Genomic DNA, 23,224 nt, shown 5'->3' with positions numbered 1-23,224 from the left:
TTAACATTCTTAGTACCAGGAAGGTACGAGACCACAAAATCAAAACGAGAAAAAAACAAGGACCATCGAGCATGTCTAGGATTAAACCGTTTGGCAGACTCGAGGTGAATCAAATTCTTATGGTCGGTCAAGACCACAATACGGTGCTTAGCTCCCTCAAGCCAATGTCGCCACTCCTCAAACGCCCACTTCAAAGCCAACAACTCCCGATTGCCGACGTCATAATTGCGTTCCGCAGGCGAAAATTTACGGGAAAAGAAGGCACACGGTTTCATCAAGGAACCAACAGGATCCCTCTGAGACAAAACGGCCCCTGCCCCAATCTCAGAAGCGTTAACCTCAACCTGAAACGGAAGAGAAACATCCGGCTGACGCAACACTGGAGCAGAAGAAAAACGACGTTTAAGTTCTTGAAAGGCAGAGACAGCCGCAGAGTGCCAATTCGCCACATCAGCGCCCTTCTTAGTCAAATCAGTCAAGGGTTTTACCACGCTGGAAAAATTAGCGAAACCCAAAAAATTCTGAAGGCTCTTCACGGATGTGGGCTGGATCCAATCATGAATGGCCTGAACCTTAACCGGATCCATCTCTATAGATGAGGGAGAAAAAATAAAACCCAAAAAGGAAACCTTCTGCACCCCAAAAAGACACTTAGACCCTTTTACAAACAAGGCATTGTCACGAAGGATCTGAAATACCATCCTGACCTGCTGCACATGAGACTCCCAATCGTCGGAAAAAATCAAAATATCGTCCAATTATATGATCAAGAATTTATCAAGATAACTCCGGAAGATATCATGCATGAAGGACTGAAAAACAGATGGAGCATTAGAGAGTCCGAATGGCATCACAAGGTATTCAAAATGGCCTTCGGGCGTGTTAAATGCAGTTTTCCATTCATCACCCTGCTTTATACGAACAAGATTATAAGCCCCCCGAAGGTCAATCTTAGTAAACCAACTAGCTCCCTTAATCCTAGCAAACAAATCAGAAAGCAAAGGCAAGGGGTATTGAAACTTGACCGTGATCTTATTTAAGAGGCGATAATCAATACAGGGTCTCAAAGATCCATCTTTCTTAGAAACAAAAAAGAACCCCACTCCCAACGGTGAAGAGGATGGACGAATATGCCCCTTCTCCAAAGACTCCTTAATATAACTCCGCATGGCGGTATGTTCAGGTACAGAAAGGTTGAAAAGTCGACCCTTAGGAAACTTACAGCCTGGAATCAAATCAATAGCACAATCGCAGTCCCTATGCGGTGGAAGGAAACTGGACTTAGGCTCATTGAATACGTCCTGAAAATCAGACAAAAACTCCGGAATTTCAGAAGAGGAAGAAGGGGCGATTGACATCAGAGGAACATCATTATGAACCCCCTGACAACCCCAACTAGTTACAGACATGGACTTCCAATCGAAAACAGGATTATGGACCTGCAAGCACGGGAAACCCAGCACGACAGCATCATGCAAATTATGCAACACCAGAAATCGACAATCTTCCTGGTGGGCTGGTGCCATGCGCATGGTCACCTGTATCCAAAACTGGGGCTTATTTTTAGCCAAGGGTGTAGCAGCAATGCCCCTTAAAGGAATAGGATTCTGCAAAGGCTGCAAGGGAAAACCACAGCGCCTAGCAAAATCAAAGTCCATCAAATTCAAGGCGGCGCCTGAATCCACAAACGCCATGACAGAAAATGACGACAATGAACAGATCAAGGACACAGATAGCAGAAATTTAGGTTGTAGAGTACTAATGGTAAATGAACTGGTGACCCTTTTTGTCTGCATAGGGCAGACAGAAATGACATGAGAAGTGTCGCCACAATAAAAACACAACCTATTGAGACGTCTGAAACCTTGTCGTTCCGTTTTAGACTGAATGCTATCACACTGCATAGGCTCAGGACCTTGTCCTGAAGATAATGCCATATCACGCACAGCCCTGCGCTCCCGCAAGCGCCGGTCAATCTGAATGGCCAAAGACATAGAATCACTCAGATTGGAGGGTGTGGGAAACCCCACCATAACATCCTTAACGGATTCAGAAAGACCCTTTCTGAAAATTGCCGCCAAAGCATCATCATTCCATTTAGTCAGCACAGACCATTTTTTGAATTTCTGACAATACAATTCAGCCGCCTCTTGCCCCTGAGATAGGGCCAACAAGGTCTTCTCAGCTTGATCCACAGAATTAGGCTCATCATACAATAACCCCAATGCTTAAAAGAAGGAATCAACATTAAGCAAAGCAGGATTGCCAGATTCCAGGGAAAATGCCCAATCCTGTGGGTCACCACGCAGCAGGGATATGATGATTTTAACCTGCTGAATGGGATCACCAGAGGACTGGGGTCTCAATGCAAAAAACAGTTTACAGTTATTTTTGAAACTCAAAAATTTGGATCTGTCACCAAAAAATAAATCAGGAGTGGGAATCTTAGGTTCTAAAGCAGGAGTCTGAACAATATAATCTGAAATGCCCTGTACCCTAGCAGCAAGCTGATCCAGACGAGAAGCTAACTCCTGAACATTCATGTTAGTACTAGGTTCCTCAGCTACTCAGAGATTAAGAGAGAGGAAAAGACAAAACAGGCTAAGGAAAAAAAAATGGCTCAAAACCTTTCCTCCCTTCTTCTGAGATGCAATTAACTCATTGTTGGCCAGTTGTACTGTTATGATCAGGCGGCCTTGGAACAACATGAAAAGACCTTCGCTGGAGTAGTGGTAACTATACAGACCGCTAACCCTGAACTTATCACAGACACTAGAAGTAGCTGTGGGGTGTACCTATCAGACCTAGACACCTCGACACAGCCGGAGGATTAAATTTCCCTAAAGATGGAAAATAGGAAAACTGACTTGCCTCAGAGTAGACCCCCAAAGTATAGGCAGCCCCCCACAAATAATGACAGTGAGTAGGAGAGGAAAAGACACACGCAGGCGGAAAACAGATTTAGCAAAGGAGGCCACTTCTACCTAGATAGGAAAGTATAGTACAGGATACTGAGCGGTCAGCACAAAATCTACAAAATATCCACCGCAGAAAAATACAAAAACTCCACCACCTAACTAAAGGTGTGGAGAGTATATCTGCAACTCCAGCAAATCCAACCAGACTGAGAAAACAGGACAGTCAAAGCTGGAACAAAATAGAAACTATGAACAGCACTGAAAAATAGACACACAGCCTGTGAGCCTAAGAAAAAGAATATGACACTTATCTTTAGCTGAAATAGCAGCAGGCAGGAGAGGCCAGGAGAGAACCATTACTGGCAATAGAACATTGACAACTGGCAGGGATTAATGAGTCCTGCAAAGCTAAATACCCAGTCAGCTTTGCAATTAGCAGGTACACCTGTCTAATCCTGCAGTCCAGGCACAACTGCATTACCATCTACAACCACCGGAGGGAGCCCAAAAGCAGAATTCACAACAGGCATCAGTGTAACGATTGGTGAGGAATATGATCCTGGCTGCAGCATTCAGGACAGATTGGAGCGGGGCGAGTTTGGTAAGAGGGAGGCCGATTAGTAGAGTGTTACAATAGTCCAGACGAGAATGAATGAAGTGAAACAGTAAGAGTTTTTGCAGAGTCCAAAGTAAGAAAAGGGCCAATTCTAGAAATGTTTTTGAGATGCAGATAAGAAGAGTGAGTCAGTGATCGGATGTGGGGGGTGAATGAAAGCTCAGAATCAAGTATGACCCCAAGGCAGCAGGTATGTTGCTTTGGAGTAATGGTGGAACTGCACATGGAGATGGCAATGTCAGGCAAAGGTAGGTTAATAGAGGGAGAAAACACGAGGAGTTCAGTTTTTGACGGGTTCAGTTTCAGATAGAGGGAGGACATGATGTTAGAGACAGCGGTAAGACAATCACTGGTGTTTACTAAAAAGGTCGGCATGATAACAGGAGAAGAAGTGTATAATTGGGTGTCATCAGCATAGAGATGGTACTGGAACCCAAATCTACTGATTGTTTGTCCAATAGGGGCAGAATACAAAGAGAAGAGGAAGGGGCCTAGGACTGATCCTTGAGGAACCCCAACAGTAAGGGGAAGGTGAGAGGAGGAACCAGCAAAAGATACAGTGAAGGAGCGGTGAGAGAGATAGGAGGAGAACCAGGAGAGAACGGTGTCCTTGAGGCCGATGGAGCGGAGCATAGTGAGGAGGAGCTGATGATCCACAGTGTCGAATGCTGCGGAGAGATCCAAGAGAATTATATTCTATGAGGGGGCTGCATTATACTATATGAGAGCGGCATTATATTCTATGAGGGAGCTACTTTATATTGTATGATGGGGCTGTATTATATTCTATGGGGGGCTGCATTATAATCTATGGGGTGGCTGCATTATACTCTGAGGGGGCTGCATTATACTATATGGGGGCTGCATTATATATTATGGGGGCTGCATTATACTCTATGAGGCTACATTATACTATATGAGGGGCTTGCATTATACTATATGGAGGACTATGGAAGTGTATTATACTAAATGGAAGACAACGGAGGGTGCGTTATACTATATGGAGGACTATGAGGAGTGCATTATACAATGCACTATCACCTCATAAACTTTAAAACTGGTGTCCAGAATAAATGAGCAAATATCAGTTATTTACAGTACTACATATAATACACTATTTTATAAAGTCCATTTTAAATCAATAAAGTCCATTTATGTCCTTTAAGTACAATTACCTTGTCGAGCTGTGTACTCATTGTCTTCGATGAGCCGAGCAAGGCCAAAATCTGCCACCTTACAGACCACGTTGTTATCCACAAGAATATTGGCAGCTCTAAGATCACGATGAATATAGTTCATTCTTTCAATATATGCCATACCGGAAGCTACCTAAAAGTAGAGATGCAATGTTCATATAAGTCTATAGAATTAGCATTACTTCAATAATTGGCACATAGATACGTATAGCCAGGAGCTGTAGAGTGAGAAATTATGGCCAGTGACTGGTAACACTGGAGGAGAATGAGCTGAAGGGTTAAATCCATGAGGAAGCATACTAATATGGCAATGGCTCTGGATTGCCTTCAGATTAAACCTCAAAACTTCAGATACATATACAGAATAAACCTTTTTTTTATTTGGCTCAGGCACATTAAAAAATCACACCAGCATAACATTCAACCTTTCGCAACTGCTTTCAATACAAACTACCACAGAATGCTGCCCAGTGTATACAGTTCAAATACTGAAATCCAATATGCTGAATTCAGGAATGAAACAGATTACAGAATCCATTTTTTCCAGCAGCTGGGAAGTCAGAAATTTATAAAAATTGATACACGTATGAAATTGTCCCTTTAGATACCTTTACTGAGCAGGCCTCCTTTACTACATTGTCAGATGCTGTAATCACTTCCCTAAAACCCAGTAATGTTGGATTTCAATTATATTCCCATTTATGGATATCTTCTTTCTTTTTCTTTCATATTTGCCTTATCAAGTGTCTACGGAGGTTCTTTGTTTTCAAAAGCAAAGCAAGTGCTTGTATATGCAAGTGCTTCTCACTTAATTAGAATATCATCAAAAAGTTGATTTTATTTCAGTTCTTCATTACAAAAAGTGAATCTCATACATTATATAGAGTCATTAAAAACAGAGTGATCTATTTCAAGTGTTTATTTCTGTTAATGTTGATGATTATGGCTTACAGCCAATTATAACACCAGCTTGAAAAAATGATTTTAAAATCCGAAATGTTGGCCTACTGAAATGTATGTTCAGTAAATGCACTCAATACTTGGTCGAGGCTCCATCTGCATCAATTACTGCATCAATGTGGCATGGCATGGAGGCGATCAGCCTGTGGCACTGCTGAGGTCTTATGGAAGACAAGGTTGCTTTGATAGCAGCCTTCAGCTTGTCTGCCTTATTGGGTCTGGTGTCTCTCATCTTCCTCTTGACAAATCCTCATAGATTCTCTATGGGATTAAGGTCAGTCATGTTTGCTGGCCAATAAAGCACAGTGTTACTGTTGTTTTTAAACCAGGTATTGGTACTTTTGGCAGTGTGGACAAGTGCCAAGTCCTGCTGGAGAATTAAATATCCATCTCCAAAAAGCTTGTCGGCAGAGGGAAGCATGAAGTGCTCTAATATTTCCTGGTAGACGGCTGCGCTGACTTTGGTCTTGATAAAACACAGTAGACCTACACAAGCAGATGACATGGCTCCCCCAAACCATCACTGATTGTGGAAATTTCACACTAGCCTCAAGCAGCTTGGATTGTGTGCCTCTCCACTCTTCATCCAGACTCTGGGTCCTTGATTTTCAAATGAAATGCAAAATTTTATTTAATCTGAAAACACCTCGGACCACTGAGCAACAGTCCAGTTCTCTTTCTCCTTGGCCCAGGTCAGACGCGTCTGGCGTTGTCTATTGGTCATGAGTGGCTTGACACAAGGAATGCGACACTTGTAGCCCATGTCCTGGATACATCTGTGTGTGGTGGCTCTTGAAGCAATGACTGCAGCAGCAGTCAGCTCCTTGAGAATCTCCGCCAAATTTTTGAATTACCTTTTCTTAGCAATCTTTTCAAGGCTGCAGTTATCCCGGGTTGCTTGTGCACCTTTTCCTATCACACTTTTTCCTTCCACTAAACTCTCCATTAATTGTTGTGAATTCCATTCTTGGGCTCCCTCCGGTGGTTGTAAATGGCACTTTTGTGAATTCTGCCCTTGGGCTCCCTCTGGTGGTTTTGAGTGGAACTGCCGCTCCTTGGGCTTAGCTTTAGCAGCTGCTTTCACTAATCGTCTCTCCTGGCTCTGCTATTTAACCTGGCTCTAGTCTTCAGCCTATGCCACTTGTCAATGTTCTCTGGCTGGATTCACATCTCTGCTTGGATTCTCCTGGTTTCCTGACCAGTTCTGCAAAGATAAGTTCTGGCTTTGCTCATTTCAGTCCACATGTTGTGGACTTATTGTTCTGTGCATTCTATTTTTGTCCAGCTTGTCATTATGGATTTTTTCTGTTAGCTGGAAACTCTGGGAAGCAGATTTACCCTCCACACCTTTAGTCAGGTGTGGAGATTTTGTAAACTCTGTGTGGATTGTTTTGTAGTTTTTATACTGACCGCACAGTATCCTTTCCTGTCCTATCTTTCAAGCTAGACTGGCCTCCTATACTAAAATCTGATTTCATCTCTGCGTATGTTATTTTCCCCTCCTCTCACCGTCAATATTTGTGGGGGGCTATCTTTCCTTTGGGGATTTTCTCTGAGGCAAGATAGGTTTCCTGTTTCCATCTTTAGGGGAAGTTAGATCTTAGGCTGTGCCGAGGGGTCTAGGGAGCGTCAGGTACCCCCCACGGCTATTTCTAGTTGCGCTGCTAGGTTCAGGGTCTGCGGTAAATACAGATACCACCTCCTTCAGAGCTTGTCTCATGTTGTTCCTAAACCACCAGATCATAACAATTAATATGCTTGGATACAGCACTCTGTGAACAGCCAGCGTCTTTAGCAATTGCCTTTTGTGGCTAAAGGTACCGTCACATTAAGCGACGCTGCAGGTGATATAGACAACGAGCTGATCGCTGCAGCGTCGCTGTTTAGGTCGCTAGGAGACGTCAAACACGGCACCAGAGGGACGATGCAGGAGCGATCCAGTGACGTACTTATCGTTCTCGCTGGTTGTTAGCTCCATGAAAAAACATTGCAGGCATCGTTGCTTTCACTGTCAAACATGACGAATCACGCCAATCTGATGACCAAATAAAGTTCCGGACTTCTAGCTACGACCAGCGATGTCACAGCGGGATCCTGATCGCTGCTGCGTGTCAAACACAACGAGATCACTATCCAGGATGCTGCAACGTCACGGATTGCTGTCGTTCTCGTTCTAAAGTTGCTCAGTGTGAAGGTACCTTTACCCTCCTTGTGGAGTGTATCAATGACTGGCTTCTGGACATCTGTCAAGTCAGCAGTCTTCCCCATGATTGTGGAACTTACTGAAACAGACTAGGGGACCTTTTTAAATGCTTAGGAAGCCTTTGCCGATGTTCTTTGTTAATTATTCTAATTTACTGAGATAATGACTTTTGGGTTTTAATTGGTTGTAAGCCATAATCATCAACATTAACGGAAATAAACATTTGAAATAGATCACTCTATTTGTAATGACTATATAATATATGAGTTTCACTTTTTGCATTGAAGTACTGAAATAAATTAACTTTTTGATGAGATTCTACTTTAGTGAGCATTTGTAGATGTAAGCAGTTACAAAGCTCTGTAGTGAATGGAGAAGTGCATTTCAATGGAGTGATGCATGACCCCTCTTTATCAGACTGCAGAGACTGTAAAAGGTACAAAAATGCAGCCCCATCAGGTTGCCATATTTCGAACTGCATTTCTCAGTCAAAGTACCGTTGTTGTGATTCTTGTTAGAAACAGGGTAAATACAACACCAATATATAACAATACTAACTTGTATATGACACAAAATATGTTTACTATTAAGCGCCATATCATGGACTGATTGTTTTATCTTATTACAGTACTTATAATAAATTTCACACCACACCCATTTACCCATTTTGCATTTCTAGAAATATAGTAATGCCTTTATTTACAAGCATATTTTTTTTTTGTAAATTGAATCTAATACATGAGCATACATTTTAACAGCATTTAATCTAGGCTCAGTTAATTTCAGGTTCTTTGGACTAAGAAACTCTCATTTTTGCATGGTGGATCCCAGGAGAATCATAACTGAGCTTAATCAAGATGCTGAAGTCCAACAGTCTCCATGTACAACAGCCCGGAATGACTAGCTAGCAGCAACGTAAAATATTTCCTGGCTGTGTCCCTGGAACCCTGTAATTAGCAGCCTGGTAGTTGTTAGCATGAACAGGGATGCACACTGCCAGCGTAATGAACATCTGTATGTATCAAATGTTAAACAATAATCGTCCAGCACATCATATACTCAAGGCCAAAGGTATATTAACATAAAAACTTTCCCAATATATTCAAACGGCATGTCGCCGGGTGAAATACTCAAAACAGCATAATTAACACTAAGGAGAAAGAGTATAATAATAATCTTTATTTATATAGCGCCAAGATATTCTGCAGCGCTTTACAGTTTAACAGCTTCAATCACAACAGTCATAAGTAACAATGTTAACAATACAATAATTAAAGCAACACAAGATGACCCTTCTCGTGAGAGCTTACAATCTACAATGAGGTGGGGAGATACAAAGTACAGGTGTGTATTTACAATGATGTATTTACAATGATGGTCCAGCCATCTTCAGGGGGTGGGGAGTAGATGGAAGTAGTGAATGGGCTACACACAAACAAAATAACTGATTAGGGAACATGATAGGCCGCTCTGAACAAATTTGTTTTGAGGGAGCGCTTAAAACTATGCAAACTGTGGATGGTCCTAATTTCTTGGGGTAGAGCATTGGTGCAGCACAGGAGAAGTCTTGTAGTCGGGAGTAGGAGGTACGGATTAGTGTAGAGGTTAGTTGAAAGTCATTTGCAGAGCACAGAGGTTGGTTAGGCTGATAGACAGAAATGAGGGAGGAGATGTAAGGGGGTGCTGCACTGTGAAGAGCTTTGTGGGTGAGAACAAGTACTTTGAATTTTATCCTGTAATGAATGGGCAGCCAGTGTAATGACTGGCGAAGAGCGGACGCGTCCGAGTAACGATTAGCTAGATAGACGACCTTGGCTGCTGCATTAAGGATGGACTGGAGAGGGGAAAGTCGAGTGAGGGGGAGGCCAATTAATAGAGCGTTACAGTAGTCCAGGCGGGAGTGGATCAGGGTGACAGTGAGGGTTTTTACAACACCCACAAAATAACTATTTAACATTCAATTTTTATTAGACATATATCTAAATTACATATAACATACTTCAATAAATTAGCAAATGAAGGAGGAAACAAAGAATGGTACATAAAGGGAGGGTCACGTATCCACTATATGACCTGAGGGAGCACGCGCCTATATAAGATTGTAGAAAAAAACAAATACACAAGTGTTCCCAACTATACTAAGTAAGGTACCGCCAAATCCATTTAGCACATATTAAATCAGAGGCAATGCTCACCCATAAGTCCGGATACTGTCGTGACCTTCCCCACAACCCCTGACTCGCGTTTCGTGTGATGGCTTTCTCAAAGAGGATGTGATAACACAGTCCTGTCACTGCTTTCCTATTTATAGAAGCATGGCACACTAATCAAAATGGCGCATGCATCCACGGCCTCCCACACATAAATCGCATCCCCATGTCAGCGTTTCTGCACAGTGCGCATGCGGGTGGACACACACCCGATGACGTAAAAAAAAAACATGCGCACTGCGCGTTACAGTCACCTTCCTGAGTACGTGGTGTGAGACAGGTCGCAGTGCAAACGCGCACCATCAGTGGCCATTTTATGGTGGGCAAGCTCAAGGATCATCATCCAGGTAACCCTGCTCCATAGAGCCACCCTAGCTAATTTCCTTGCAGCCATAAGAACGAGTCTATTAGCAACAATATCGTTTACATAAATATCTACACAAATATTCCAAAATGCTACCGACCAGGTGAAAAAAAATAAGTTTGTGAATATCATTATAAAACCACATAGTAGAAAAGAGAACGGAAATTCTCATAAAAATGTCTGTATAGACTATATGTGCAATAAGTGACACTATAGACATAAAAAGACAATCCAGTATATGAAATATGTGAAAAATAACAAATTAATAAAATGTCAGACATTATTCCCCAAAATACATATATCTATGTCCGACAATAAATAATAATATCTAGTGAGGTGTTCACAACTATTATAACAGAATAATCCATTATATTAAATATTAAGAAACTATGACAATAATAAAGTGACTATAGTGCAAAATGAGAATTATATAAAACATATATACTCATAACACAGACGAACTTGCAGCAAAAAATGCTGCAAATAACACATTTTAAAAGACATGATCCGGATGGCCACTGGTGATGTCTTCTTGCCCTCCAACTGAAGACGATCAGAAGGATATAGTCCCAGTAAATGGAATAGGTGCCACAAGTATCATATATCTACTCTAAAAATCGAAAAAGAACTAAAAAACACAGAAACAGACAATAATTAAAAATCAAGGCAACAGGAAAATTTTTTTTTATATATACCGTAAATCCACTTATTTCACTCTACACCTACACAGTACCAATGATGGCTGTGGAGAAACATGACATCCAAAAAAATATATATAATGGTATGCTAGATGGAAAAATCACAAAAATGGTACAAATGTAAGCTTCTCGTTCAAACCCCTAGGAGACATAGTATCAAGGGTTACAATCCACCTACATTCACGCTGAGCGAGAATCTGCTTAAGGTTGCCACCCCTAACCCCAGCATGGACACAATCAATGCCCCTCACCTTCAGCCCACGGGGATCAGATCAGTGAAATTCCCTGAAGTGCCTCGGTAGCGTTTTTAATGTGGAGACATCTAGCACTTCTTTGGCAGCTATGATGTCACGCACATGCTCACAGGTTCTGATTTTTAATTCCCTGGATGTGAGACCCACATATATCAAGGAGCAGGGACACGTGGCATAATATACCATATATGAAGTGTTACAGGAGATATACTCATGAATCCTAAATTCCCTGCTCTCATCAGATGTCTTGAACGTCTCACACCTCAGGAAATTAGGGCATGCCACACATGACCCACAGGTGAAACAACCGTGTTTAGGGCCACCAGAATTGAACATTCTCTTCTGCTTCACCACATAGTGGCTTCGTACCAAATGGTCACATAAATTTTTTCTCCTCCTTTGTGTCATGTATGGAAAATGTGGAATATGAGCTGCCAAAACAGAATCCGTGCGCAGCACTGGCCAATGTCTATTCAGGATCTCACGTATCTGATCCCAGCGGCAATTCGACGTTGAAATATAGCTCATCCCATATTCACCCTTATTTCCTTTTTTGCTAGAAGGCTACAATAAATCATTTCTCCTTGTAGATCTTGCCCGCCTATAGCCGGCTTTTATACAGTGGGCACTGTATCCCCTGGACTTGAACCTCTCTGCCAGGATTGCGGATTGTCTCTCGAATCAGGTTTCTGTGGAGCAGACCCTCTTGTTCCTGATACACTGGCCAACTGGGATGGCCTTAATAGTAGAATGAATGAGTGCCGAGGAGGCATACAGGGGTGAATTCACAGAGGTGTCTTTTCTGTACAAATCAGTCTCTATTCTCCCATCCTCCCCAACAAACAGACTTATGTCCCAAAAATCAATGTTTTCTATGCCAATTAAAAGTAAATTTTAAATTGAACGAGTTGTTATTTAGCTGTTGCTTAAAGTTAGATAGGCTGGTCTCGTCACCCTCCCAAATCATGAGTACATCACCACTGTAACGAAACCGGCTTATCACTGGGTCGGCGGCCCGTGCCCCATCGCCCTGAAAAACCTGCCTCTCCCAAAAACCGAGGTTTGCGTATGACGAGGCACAGGTCACGCCCATCGCAGTACCCTATGTCTGCAGGAAAAAAACGATCCTTAAAAACAAAAAAATTGTGCATAAGAATAGATTCTAACAAATCCAAAACAAAATCTGAAAGGTGGCTATCCCAGTTGCCCGTCTCAAGAAAGAATCGGGCCGCTCTCAGATCATCAGAGTGTCTGATTGATGTATATAGTGACTCGATATCAATAGTAACCAACATCATACCCTCATCAATTGAGACAGGACTGTGACAGGACTGTGTTATCACATCCCCTTTGAGAAAGCCATCACGCAAAATGTGCATCAGGGGTCGTGGCGAAGGTCACAACGGTATCCGGACATACTATGGGTGAGCATTGCCTCTGATTTAATATATGCTAAATGGATTTGGCGGTACCTTACTTAGTATAGTTGGGAACACTTGTGTATTTGTTTTTTTCTACAATCTTATTTAGGCGCGTGCTCCCTCAGGTCATATAGTGGATACGTGACCCTCCCTTTATGTACCATTCTTTGTTTCCTCCTTCATTTGCTAATTTATTGAAATATGTTATATGTAATTTAGATATATGTCTAATAAAAATTGAATTTTTAAATAGTTATTTTGTGGGTGTTGTATATACTCTTTCTCCTTAGTGTTAATTATGTATCAAATGTTGTAATGTCTTAAACTCTCGACTTCTGTAAATTGATGAAGAGATTATAAATGGCCTAATGCTTCAGCTATTCTTAATATATAGAGACATGGAGTGATTTTGTTACCAATGCCTTAACAAGATAGCTCTAACATAACCCTCACCAAACCCCAAGCCAGATATAAGGCAGCCTGGCATAAAATGTGCCAGTCGTTGTTGAATTCCACACCATTAAAACTAGAACATATGAACAGAGTGACTGAACGTGACATGACCGTGAATTCTACAAATACAGCGCCTAGCATTAACAAAACCATAAACATAGTAACATAGTAACATAGTTATTAAGGTTGAAGGAAGACTTTAAGTCCATCTAGTTCAACCCATAGCCTAACCTAACATGCCCTAACATGTTGATCCAGAGGAAGGCAAAAAAAAACCATGTGGCAAATAGTAAGCTCCACTTTGAGGAAAAAAAAAATCCTTCCCAACTCCACATACGGCAATCAGACTAGTTCCCTGGATCAACGCCCTATCAAGGAATCTAGTATATATACCCTGCAACATTATACTTTTCCAGAAAGGTATCCAATCCCCTCTTAAATTTAAGTAATGAATCACTCATTACAACATCATACGGCAGAGAGTTCCATAGTCTCACTGCTCTTACAGTAAAGAACCCGCATCTGTTATTATGCCTAAACCTTCTTTCCTCCAGACGTAGAGGATGCCCCCTTGTCTGTCTCAGGTCTATGATTAAAAAGATCATCAGAAAGGTCTTTGTACTGTCCCCTCATATATTTATACATTAAAATAAGATCACCCCCTAGTCTTTGTTTTTCCAAACTAAATAGCCCCAAGTGTAATAACCTATCTTGGTATTGCAGACCCCCAAGTCCTCTAATAACCTTGGTCGTTCTTCTCTGCACCCGCTCTAGTTCAGCTATGTCTTTCTTATACACCGGAGACCAGAATTGTGCACAGTATTCTAAGTATAGAGGTAAAATTATGTTCTCCTCATGTGCATCTATGCCTCTTTTAATGCATCCCATTATTTTATTTGCCTTTGTAGCAGCTGCCTGACACTGGCGACTGAATATGAGTTGGTCATCCACCCATACACCCAGGTCTTTTTCATTGACGGTTTTGCCTAGAGTTTTAGAATTAAGTGCATAGCTATAAATCTTATTGTTAGGAGTCGAGTTTCCTCTGCTGCACAGGGGGAATCTCGATCCGTGTCTGCTGCGGTCTCCCATTCTGCTTCGGCCGCAGTGGGCTCTGCTCAGCGGAGGCGTCTCGCTGGGACTGATTCTGTGCAGAGGGTTACTGCTGCCTTTTCTGGCTCTCCTGTTGTACCCTGCACTGACCTGCGGCGAGCGAGCTTCTATGGGACTAAGTCCTTATTTGCACACACTGAGCATGCCCAGGGCAAGATCTCCCGTTGGAGATCGAGGGTCACATGCTCAGGTACTGCAGCACATCCCATTGGTCCTCCTGGCAGGTCCTGAAAGGGCAAAACTTCTGTAGCAGCTTCCTGTGCTGCAACTATATAAACTGCGCATGACCGCACGGCCATGCGCTAGTATTGTCTTGATAATGTGTGTGTGTAGATGGATGTACAGTTAGGTCCATATATATTAGGACAGAGACAACATTTTTCTAATTTTGGTTATAGACATTACCACAATGAATTGTAAACAAAACAATTCAGATGCAGTTGAAATTCAGACTTATAGCTTTCATTTGAGGGTATCCACATTTAAATTGGATGAAGGGTTTAGGAGTTTCAGCTCCTTAACATGTGCCACCCTGTTTTTAAAGGGACCAAAAGTAATTGGACAGATTCAATAATTTTAAATAAAATGTTCATTTCTAGTACTTGGTTGAAAACCTTTTGTTGGCAATGACTGCCTGAAGTCTTGAACTCATGGACATCACCAGACGCTGTGTTTCCTCCTTTTTGATGCTCTGCCAGGCCTTCACTGCAGTGGTTTTCAGTTGCTGTTTGTTTGTGGGCCTTTCTGTCTGAAGTTTAGTCTTTAACAAGTGAAATGCTGCTCAATTGGGTTGAGATCAGGTGACTGACTTGGCCATTCAAGAATATTCCACTTCTTTGCTTTAATAAACTCCTGGGTTGCTTTGGCTTTATGTTTTGGGTCATTGTCCATCTGTAGTATGAAACGACGACCAATCAGTTTGGCTGCATTTGGCTGGATCTGAGCACACAGTATGGCCCTGAATACCTCAGAATTCATTTGGCTGCTTCTGTCCTGTGTCACATCATCAATAATCACTTGTGACCCAGTGCCACTGACAGCCATGCATGCCCAAGCCATCACACTGCCTCCGCCGTATTTTACAAATGATGTGGTATGCTTTGTATTATGAGCTGGACCATGCCTTCGCCATACTTTTCTCTTTCCATCATTCTGGTAGAGGTTGATCTTGGTTTCATCTGTCCAAAGAATGTTTTTCCAGAACTGTGCTGGCTTTTTTAGATGTTTTTTAGCAAAGTCCAGTCTAGCCTTTTTATTCTTGATGCTTATGAGTGGCTGCATCGTGCAGTGAACCATCTGTATTTACTTTTTATGCAGTCTTCTCTTTATGGTAGATTTGGATATTGATACGCCGACCTCCTGGAGAGTGTTGTTCCCTTGGTTGGCTGTTGTGAAGGGGTTTCTCTTCACCATGGAGATTATTCTGCGATCATCCACCACTGTTGTCTTCCGTGGGCTCCCAGGTCTTTTTGCATTGATGAGTTCACCAGTGCTTTCTTTGTTTCTCGGGATGTACCAAACTGTAGATTTTGCCACTCCTAATATTGTAGCAATTTCTCGGATGGTTTTTTTTCTGTTTCTGTTCACAGCTTAAGGATGGCTTGTTTCACCTGCATGGAGAGCTCCTTTACCGCATGTTTACTTCACAGCAAAACCTTCCAAATGCAGCACCACACCTCAAATCAACTCCAGGCCTTTTATCTGCTTAATTGAGAATGACATAACGAAGGGATTGCCCACACCTGTCCATGAAATAGCCTTGGAGTCACATGTCCAATTACTTTTGGTCCCTTTAAAAACAGGGTGGCACATGTTAAGGAGTTGAAACTCCTAAACCCTTCATTCAATTTTAATGTGGATACCATCAAATGAAAGCTGAAAGTCTGAACTTCAATTGCATCTGAATTGTTTTGTTTCAAATTCATTGTGGTAATGTCTATAACCAAAATTAGAAAAATGTTGTCTCTGTCCAAATATATATGGACCTAACTGTATGTCGATGGATGAAAGCTCCTAAGTATCCCTCCCTAGTGTTGTTGACTGCTCGCGGATGATGGTAGCTATCTAGCGCCCGACTAGCCATCTGCACGTGACACACATCACAGCGTCCAGTTGCTGTGTCCGCCAGTACGGCGCCGTGCGCTTCCTTTGCGCTTACCTTACCCAAGCCTGGGTGGTTAGTGGCGTCCGTCAGTGCGGCACCGCACGCACTCTCGTGCCTTTATATTCCTTCCTTACACACCCAGTTGCGGTGTTGTGCCAGCAAGTGTCTAATCGGACTTCAATCCTGAGTAGGGGTTGAGTTCGCTGACTTCTTGCTCGCGCTCTATGTGCGGTACTGCGGTCCTGTGATGCAACAGGATCGCTTCCTTCACGCAGGGTGAAGTTAACCCATGTGTGTATACTTAGTACCGCCATATAGTCCATCTTACTAGCAGCAGGGTCTTTACCTGCACGGTGGACCTCGGACTGCGAACGCACCTAGTTTCATACCATCTATACTTGGTGCGTTCCGCCGGTCCTTAACATAATACTAGCGCCAAGGTCTGGCTAGTAATGACAGACGATCAGCGTCTACAGCGGTACATCCAGCAGCTGGAGGGAAGGTTGGCGGCTCTAGAGCGTTCAACCTCAGCTGTGGATGTTACTGCTGTCGCTGTTCAGGCTGCAAGTGTGGATGCAGCTACCTTGTCCACTGCCGCCCCTGTACCGACGCTATCTCGCCTCCCGCTACCAGAGAAATTTTCTGGTGACAGTAAGTCCTGTAGGGGTTTCGTGAGTCAGTGTTCAATACATCTCGAGCTTCTGGCCTCTCGTTTCCCTACAGAGCGGGCTAAGGTGGGCTTTATAATTTCCTTATTGTCGGACAGGGCGTTGCAGTGGGCTACGCCGCTGTGGGAGCGTGGCGATCATGTGGTGCAGATTGCTCCGTTATTCCTGAGCACTCTGAAACAGGTCTTTCTAGGACCTCGTGTCACCCATGATACGGCGCTCCAACTGTTGGCACTGACTCAGGGCTCGTCCTTGGTCAGCCTTTTTGCCGTCCACTTCCGCACTCTAGCATCTGAGCTGGAGTGGTCGGATAAAGCCCTTATCCCTAAATTTTGGAGGGGGCTGGCTGACCACGTTAAGGATGCTCTGGCCACTAGGGAGATTCCCGCCACACTGGCAGAGTTAATAACAGTATCTACTCGCATTGACCTCCGTTTTCACGAGCGGAGGTTAGAGCGAGCCCAGTGTAGGCAGAGGTTTCGGCTGGCTCCCACCTTCGCCAAACCTTTGGAATCTCCAGTCCAGGCTCCTGAGTTCCATGAACCTAAGGTGGTGTCACGAGCGGGATCTAAGTCCCAGACCGCTCGTGCACTCCAGGGTTGCCATGTATGCCAACAGTCAGGACATCTTGCCACCAGATGTCATCAGCGGTCGAGGAAACGTCAGCGTCTAGTGGTAGTAGGTGGAGGTGCACTAGACACTGCGACGTTTGCCTCCAAATTGTCCTTTAAGGGGACAATTACCTTTGGCTCATCCTCCCACTCGGTAGACCTCTGCGTGGATTCTGGGGCGGAGGGAAATTTTATGTCTTCTGCCTTCGCCCAACGTCACGCAATACCCCTAGTTATGCTACCTCAACCAGTAACGGTACGAGTGGTGAATGGGTCGACACTCCCCGCACAGATAACACATCAGACCATCCCTTTTACTCTGTCCATGTCGCCTTTCCATCAGGAGATTATTTCTCTGCTCATCATTCCTGAGGGTATTGATGAGGTCCTGTTGGGGATACCTTGGCTACGGTACCACTCTCCTCACATCGAGTGGTCATCAGGCAGAATTCTGTGATGGGGTGAATCATGTGGGGGTAGGTGTCACCGAGAGTGCGTTCAGGTTGCTACTACTGAGGTACCCGCAGATCTATCCTCTCTCCCCAAGCAATATTGGTCTTACGCAGACGTGTTCTCCAAAAAGGCGGCGGAGACCCTTCCACCCCATCGCCCCTATGACTGTCCTATCGATCTCTTGCCTGGTGCGGAGCCTCCCCGGGGTCGAGTTTATCCATTATCTCTCCCGGAGACGGAGGCCATGTCTCAGTATATTCAAGAGAATCTGGCAAGAGGGTTTATCAGGAAGTCAGTGTCACCTGCTGGGGCAGGGTTCTTCTTCGTGCAGAAGAAGAATGGGGAACTACGTCCATGCATAGACTACAGGGGTCTTAACGCTATCACCGTTAAGAACAAGTATCCTTTGCCCTTGATATCCGAGCTCTTCGATAGGCTTCGGGGAGCTAGAGTGTTTACTAAACTAGATCTGCGGGGTGCTTACAACTTGATTCGCATCCGTGAGGGGGACGAATGGAAAACGGCGTTTAACACCAGAGATGGGCACTATGAGTATCTGGTGATGCCCTTCGGGCTCTGTAATGCCCCAGCCGTTTTTCAAGACTTTGTCAACAACATCTTCCGGGATATGCTTTCCACCTCAGTTGTAGTCTATCTGGATGATATTCTCATCTTTTCTCCAGATATTGACTCCCACCGGAGAGATGTTGGCAGAGTCTTCGACCTCCTACGGGCAAACTCTCTTTACGCTAAGTTGGAGAAGTGTATGTTTGAGCAGGAGTCTTTACCGTTCCTGGGCTATATCATCTCCGCCCAGGGATTGGCTATGGATCCTGCCAAACTACAGGCTGTGATGGACTGGCAAGAGCCCCATTCTCTTAAAGCAGTGCAGCGCTTTATGGGGTTTATTAACTATTACCGCCAGTTCATTCCCCACTTCTCAACTCTGGTAGCTCCCTTGGTAGCCCTCACCAAGAAGGGAGCGAATCCTAAATTGTGGTCGGAAGAGGTCTCCAAGGCCTTCACTTCTATTAAGTCCCACTTTGCTAGCGCTCCCATCTTACATCGTCCCGATGTGGATAAGCCGTTCCTAATGGAGGTGGATGCCTCATCCGTTGGTGCTGGAGCAGTCCTCTATCAGAAGGATGCTCAAGGTCGGAAGCATCCATGCTTCTTCTTCTCTAAGACCTTCTCGCCAGCGGAGAGAAACTACTCCATCGGCAATAGGGAGCTGCTAGCAATGAAGTTGGCCTTTTCAGAGTGGAGACATCTTCTGGAAGGTGCGCGGTTTCCCTTCCAGGTTTACACGGACCACAAAAATTTGGTCTACTTACAAACAGCCCAGCGGCTAAATTCTCGCCAAGCCAGATGGTCCTTGTTCTTTTCCCGGTTCCACTTTTCTCTTCATTTTCTCGCCGGGGAGAAGAATATTCGTGCTGATGCTCTCTCTCGCTCCCTTATGTCAACTGAAGAGGAGGAAGAGGAGCCTCGGCTTATTGTCCCTTCTGAGAGCCTGAGAACCGTAGCGCCGGTTTCGCTAGAGTCTGTGCCTCCGGGCAAGACTTTTGTGCCCATTAATTTGCGACCGGAGGTTCTCTCTTGGGCTCATTCGTCCAGGGTGGGTGGACACTTTGGGACAAAGAGGACATCTGAGCTACTGGCGAGGACGTACTGGTGGCCGCATATGGTCCGGGATGTCAGGGATTATATTCTGGCATGTGTCTCCTGCGCCAAAAATAAATCTCCGCGTCAAAGGCCAGCTGGGTTGCTCTATCCCTTGCCGGTGGCAGATAGGCCCTGGGAGATGGTCGGGATGGACTTTGTCGTGGGTTTGCCCAAGTCTCGCGGCTGTACCATCATTTGGGTCATCACCGATCATTTCTCGAAAATGGTGCATTTGGTGCCGCTACCACGGTTACCTTCTCCACGGGCCTTGGCTGCGTTGTTCATTAAGCACATCTTCCGCCTACATGGTATGCCTGACAAAATTGTCAGTGACCGGGGTCCCCAGTTTGCGTCTCGGTTCTGGAGAGAGCTGTGTCGTCTTCTCAGTATTGAGTTGAATCTCTCTTCCGCTTATCATTCCGAGACGAATGGGTTGGTAGAAAGGGCCAATCAGACCTTGGTCACATACCTGCGACATTTTGTTTCAGCCAGGCAGGATGACTGGGCATCCTTGCTATCATGGGCAGAGTTTGCGCTGAACAACGCCGTAGCCGACTCCACTGGACAAACTCCATTCCTCCTCAACTGTGGTCAGCATCCACGGGTACCTGTGCCTATGCCCGTGTCTTCCGCAGACTCCAGGGTGGCAGACTGGGCTGTGGAGGCACGGGATATTTGGGACCGCACTCAGGATGCCATTCGGGCCTCTAAGGAGAGAATGAGGTCCTCCGCCGATGCTCATCGGCGCCCTGCCCCGACCTTTGCTCCTGGCGACTTGGTGAGGCTCTCCGCCCGTAACATCAGGCTGCGAGTTGAGTCCACTAAATTTGCTCCTCGCTACTTGGGTCCCTTCAAGGTCCTCGAACAGGTTAATCCTGTGGTCTACCGTCTGGCTCTTCCTCCACGCCTTGGTATCACCGACACCTTTCATGTGTCCCTCCTTAAGCCCGTATACATGTCCCGATTTTCTGAGTCATCTGCCGGGACATCGGGTTCGTCTACGGACGATTTCGAGGTGAACGCTATCTTGGGGTGCAAGGTGGTACGTGGCAAAAATTTTTTTTGGGTGGACTGGAAGGGTTACGGTCCTGAGGATAGGTCCTGGGAGCCTGCTGAGCACATTCGGGCTCCGCAGCTTATTGCTGCCTTCGAACGTAGCGAGGCCCAAGGAGGGGGGGGGGCCCTAGGAGGGGGGGTAATGTTAGGAGTCGAGTTTCCTCTGCTGCACAGGGGGAATCTCGATCCGTGTCTGCTGCGGTCTCCCATTCTGCTTCGGCCGCAGTGGGCTCTGCTCAGCAGAGGCGTCGCTCCCAGCGTCTCGCTGGGACTGATTCTGTGCAGAGGGTTACTGCTGCCTTTTCTGGCTCTCCTGTTTTACCCTGCACTGATCTGCGGCGAGCGAGCTTCTATGGGACTAAGTCCTTATTTGCACACACTGAGCATGCCCAGGGCAAGATCTCCCGTTGGAGATCGAGGGTCACATGCTCAGGTACTGCAGCACATCCCATTGGTCCTCCTGGCAGGTCCTGAAAGGGCAAAACTTCTGTAGCAGCTTCCTGTGCTGCAACTATATAAACTGCGCATGACCGCATGGCCATGCGCTAGTATTGTCTTGATAATGTGTGTGTGTAGATGGATGTATGTCGATGGATGAAAGCTCCTAAGTATCCCTCCCTAGTGTTGTTGACTGCTCGCGGATGATGGTAGCTATCTAGCGCCCGACTAGCCATCTGCACGTAACACACATCACAGCGTCCAGTTGCTGTGTCCGCCAGTACGGCGCCGTGCGCTTCCTTTGCGCTTACCTTACCCAAGCCTGGGTGGTTAGTGGCGTCCGTCAGTGCGGCACCGCACGCACTCTCGTGCCTTTATATTCTATTTATTAGTTTCCTTACACACCCAGTTGCGGTGTTGTGCCAGCAAGTGTCTAATCGGACTTCAATCCTGAGTAGGGGTTGAGTTCGCTGACTTCTTGCTCGCGCTCTATGTGCGGTACTGCGGTCCTGTGATGCAACAGGATCGCTTCCTTCACGCAGGGTGAAGTTAACCCATGTGTGTATACTTAGTACCGCCATATAGTCCGTCTTACTAGCAGCAGGGTCTTTACCTGCACGGTGGACCTCGGACTGCGAACGCACCTAGTTTCATAACATCTATACTTGGTGCGTTCCACCGGTCCTTAACACTTATTACTTCTACCCAAGTCCATGACCTTACATTTATCCCCATGAAAGCTCATTTGCCATTTATCAGCCCAAGGTTCTAGTTTACATAAATCATCCTGTAATATAGAATTGTCCTCCTCTGTATTGATTACCCTGCAGAGTTTAGTGTCATCTGCAAATATTGAAATTCTACTCTGAATGCCCCCTACAAGGTCATTAATAAATATGTTAAAAAAAGAGGGCCCAATACTGACCCCTGTGGTACCCCACTGCTAACCGCGACCCAGTCCGAGTGTGCTCCATTAATAACCACCCTTTGTTTCCTATCCCTGAGCCAGCTCTTAACCCACTTACACATATTTTCCCCTATCCCCATTATTCTCATTTTATGTATCAACCTTTTGTGTGACACCATATCAACAGCTTTTGAAAAGTCCATATACACTACATCCACTGGGTTCCCTTGGTCCAGTCCGGAACTTACCTCTTCATAGATACTGATCAGATTAGTCTGACATGAGCGGTCCCTAGTAAACTCGTGCTGATACTCGGTCATGAGGTTATTCCTCTTCAGATATTCCAGTATAGTATCCCTTAGAATGCCTTCCAGGATTTTACCCACAGTAGAGGTTAAGCTTACTGGCCTATAATTACCGAATTCAGTTTTTGTCCCCTTTTTGAATTTTGGCACCATATTTGCTATACGCCAGTCCTGTGGTACAGACCCTGTTATTATGGAGTCTTTAAAGATTAAAAATAATGGTCTATCAATGACTGTACTTAATTCCTGCAGTACTCGGGGGTGTATCCCATCCGGGCCCAGAGATTTGTCAATTTTACTGTAGTGATTTTTAGACACTGACATATTTCCTGCTGGGTTAAGTGTTGTGAATTCTGCTGTCGAACTCCCTCCTGTGGTCGTGAATGGTACTTCGGCGAGTTCTGTCCATGGACTCCCTCTGGTGGCTGTGAGTGGAGCTGCTGCTTCTGAGGTTCCTTACACAGGTGACGTGGTTTATCCTTTGGTTGGCTGCTCTATTTAACTCCACTCAGATCGTTACTCCATGCCAGCTGTCAATGTTCCTGCATTGGTTCAGTTCGCTCTTGGATCTTTCTGGTGACCTGTCTACTCCAACAGAAGCTAAGTTCCTG

General features: G+C 44.8%; 1 protein-coding gene across 2 annotated transcripts in view; it reads right to left on the bottom strand.

Moving 5' to 3' along the window:
• FGR (FGR proto-oncogene, Src family tyrosine kinase) overlaps positions 1 to 23,224 on the bottom strand; it is a 469,300-nt gene that overhangs the window by 55,754 nt on the left and 390,322 nt on the right. For both annotated transcript variants that reach the window (XM_069756720.1, XM_069756721.1), the window contains exon 10: positions 4,710 to 4,863. In XM_069756720.1, the coding sequence (XP_069612821.1) occupies positions 4,710 to 4,863 (154 nt within the window). The remainder of the gene's footprint in view (positions 1 to 4,709; positions 4,864 to 23,224) is intronic.

Source organism: Ranitomeya imitator, chromosome 3, assembly GCF_032444005.1.
Source record: "Ranitomeya imitator isolate aRanImi1 chromosome 3, aRanImi1.pri, whole genome shotgun sequence".
Lineage (NCBI taxonomy): Eukaryota > Metazoa > Chordata > Amphibia > Anura > Dendrobatidae > Ranitomeya > Ranitomeya imitator.
This window is presented reverse-complemented; position numbering and strand designations above follow the sequence as displayed.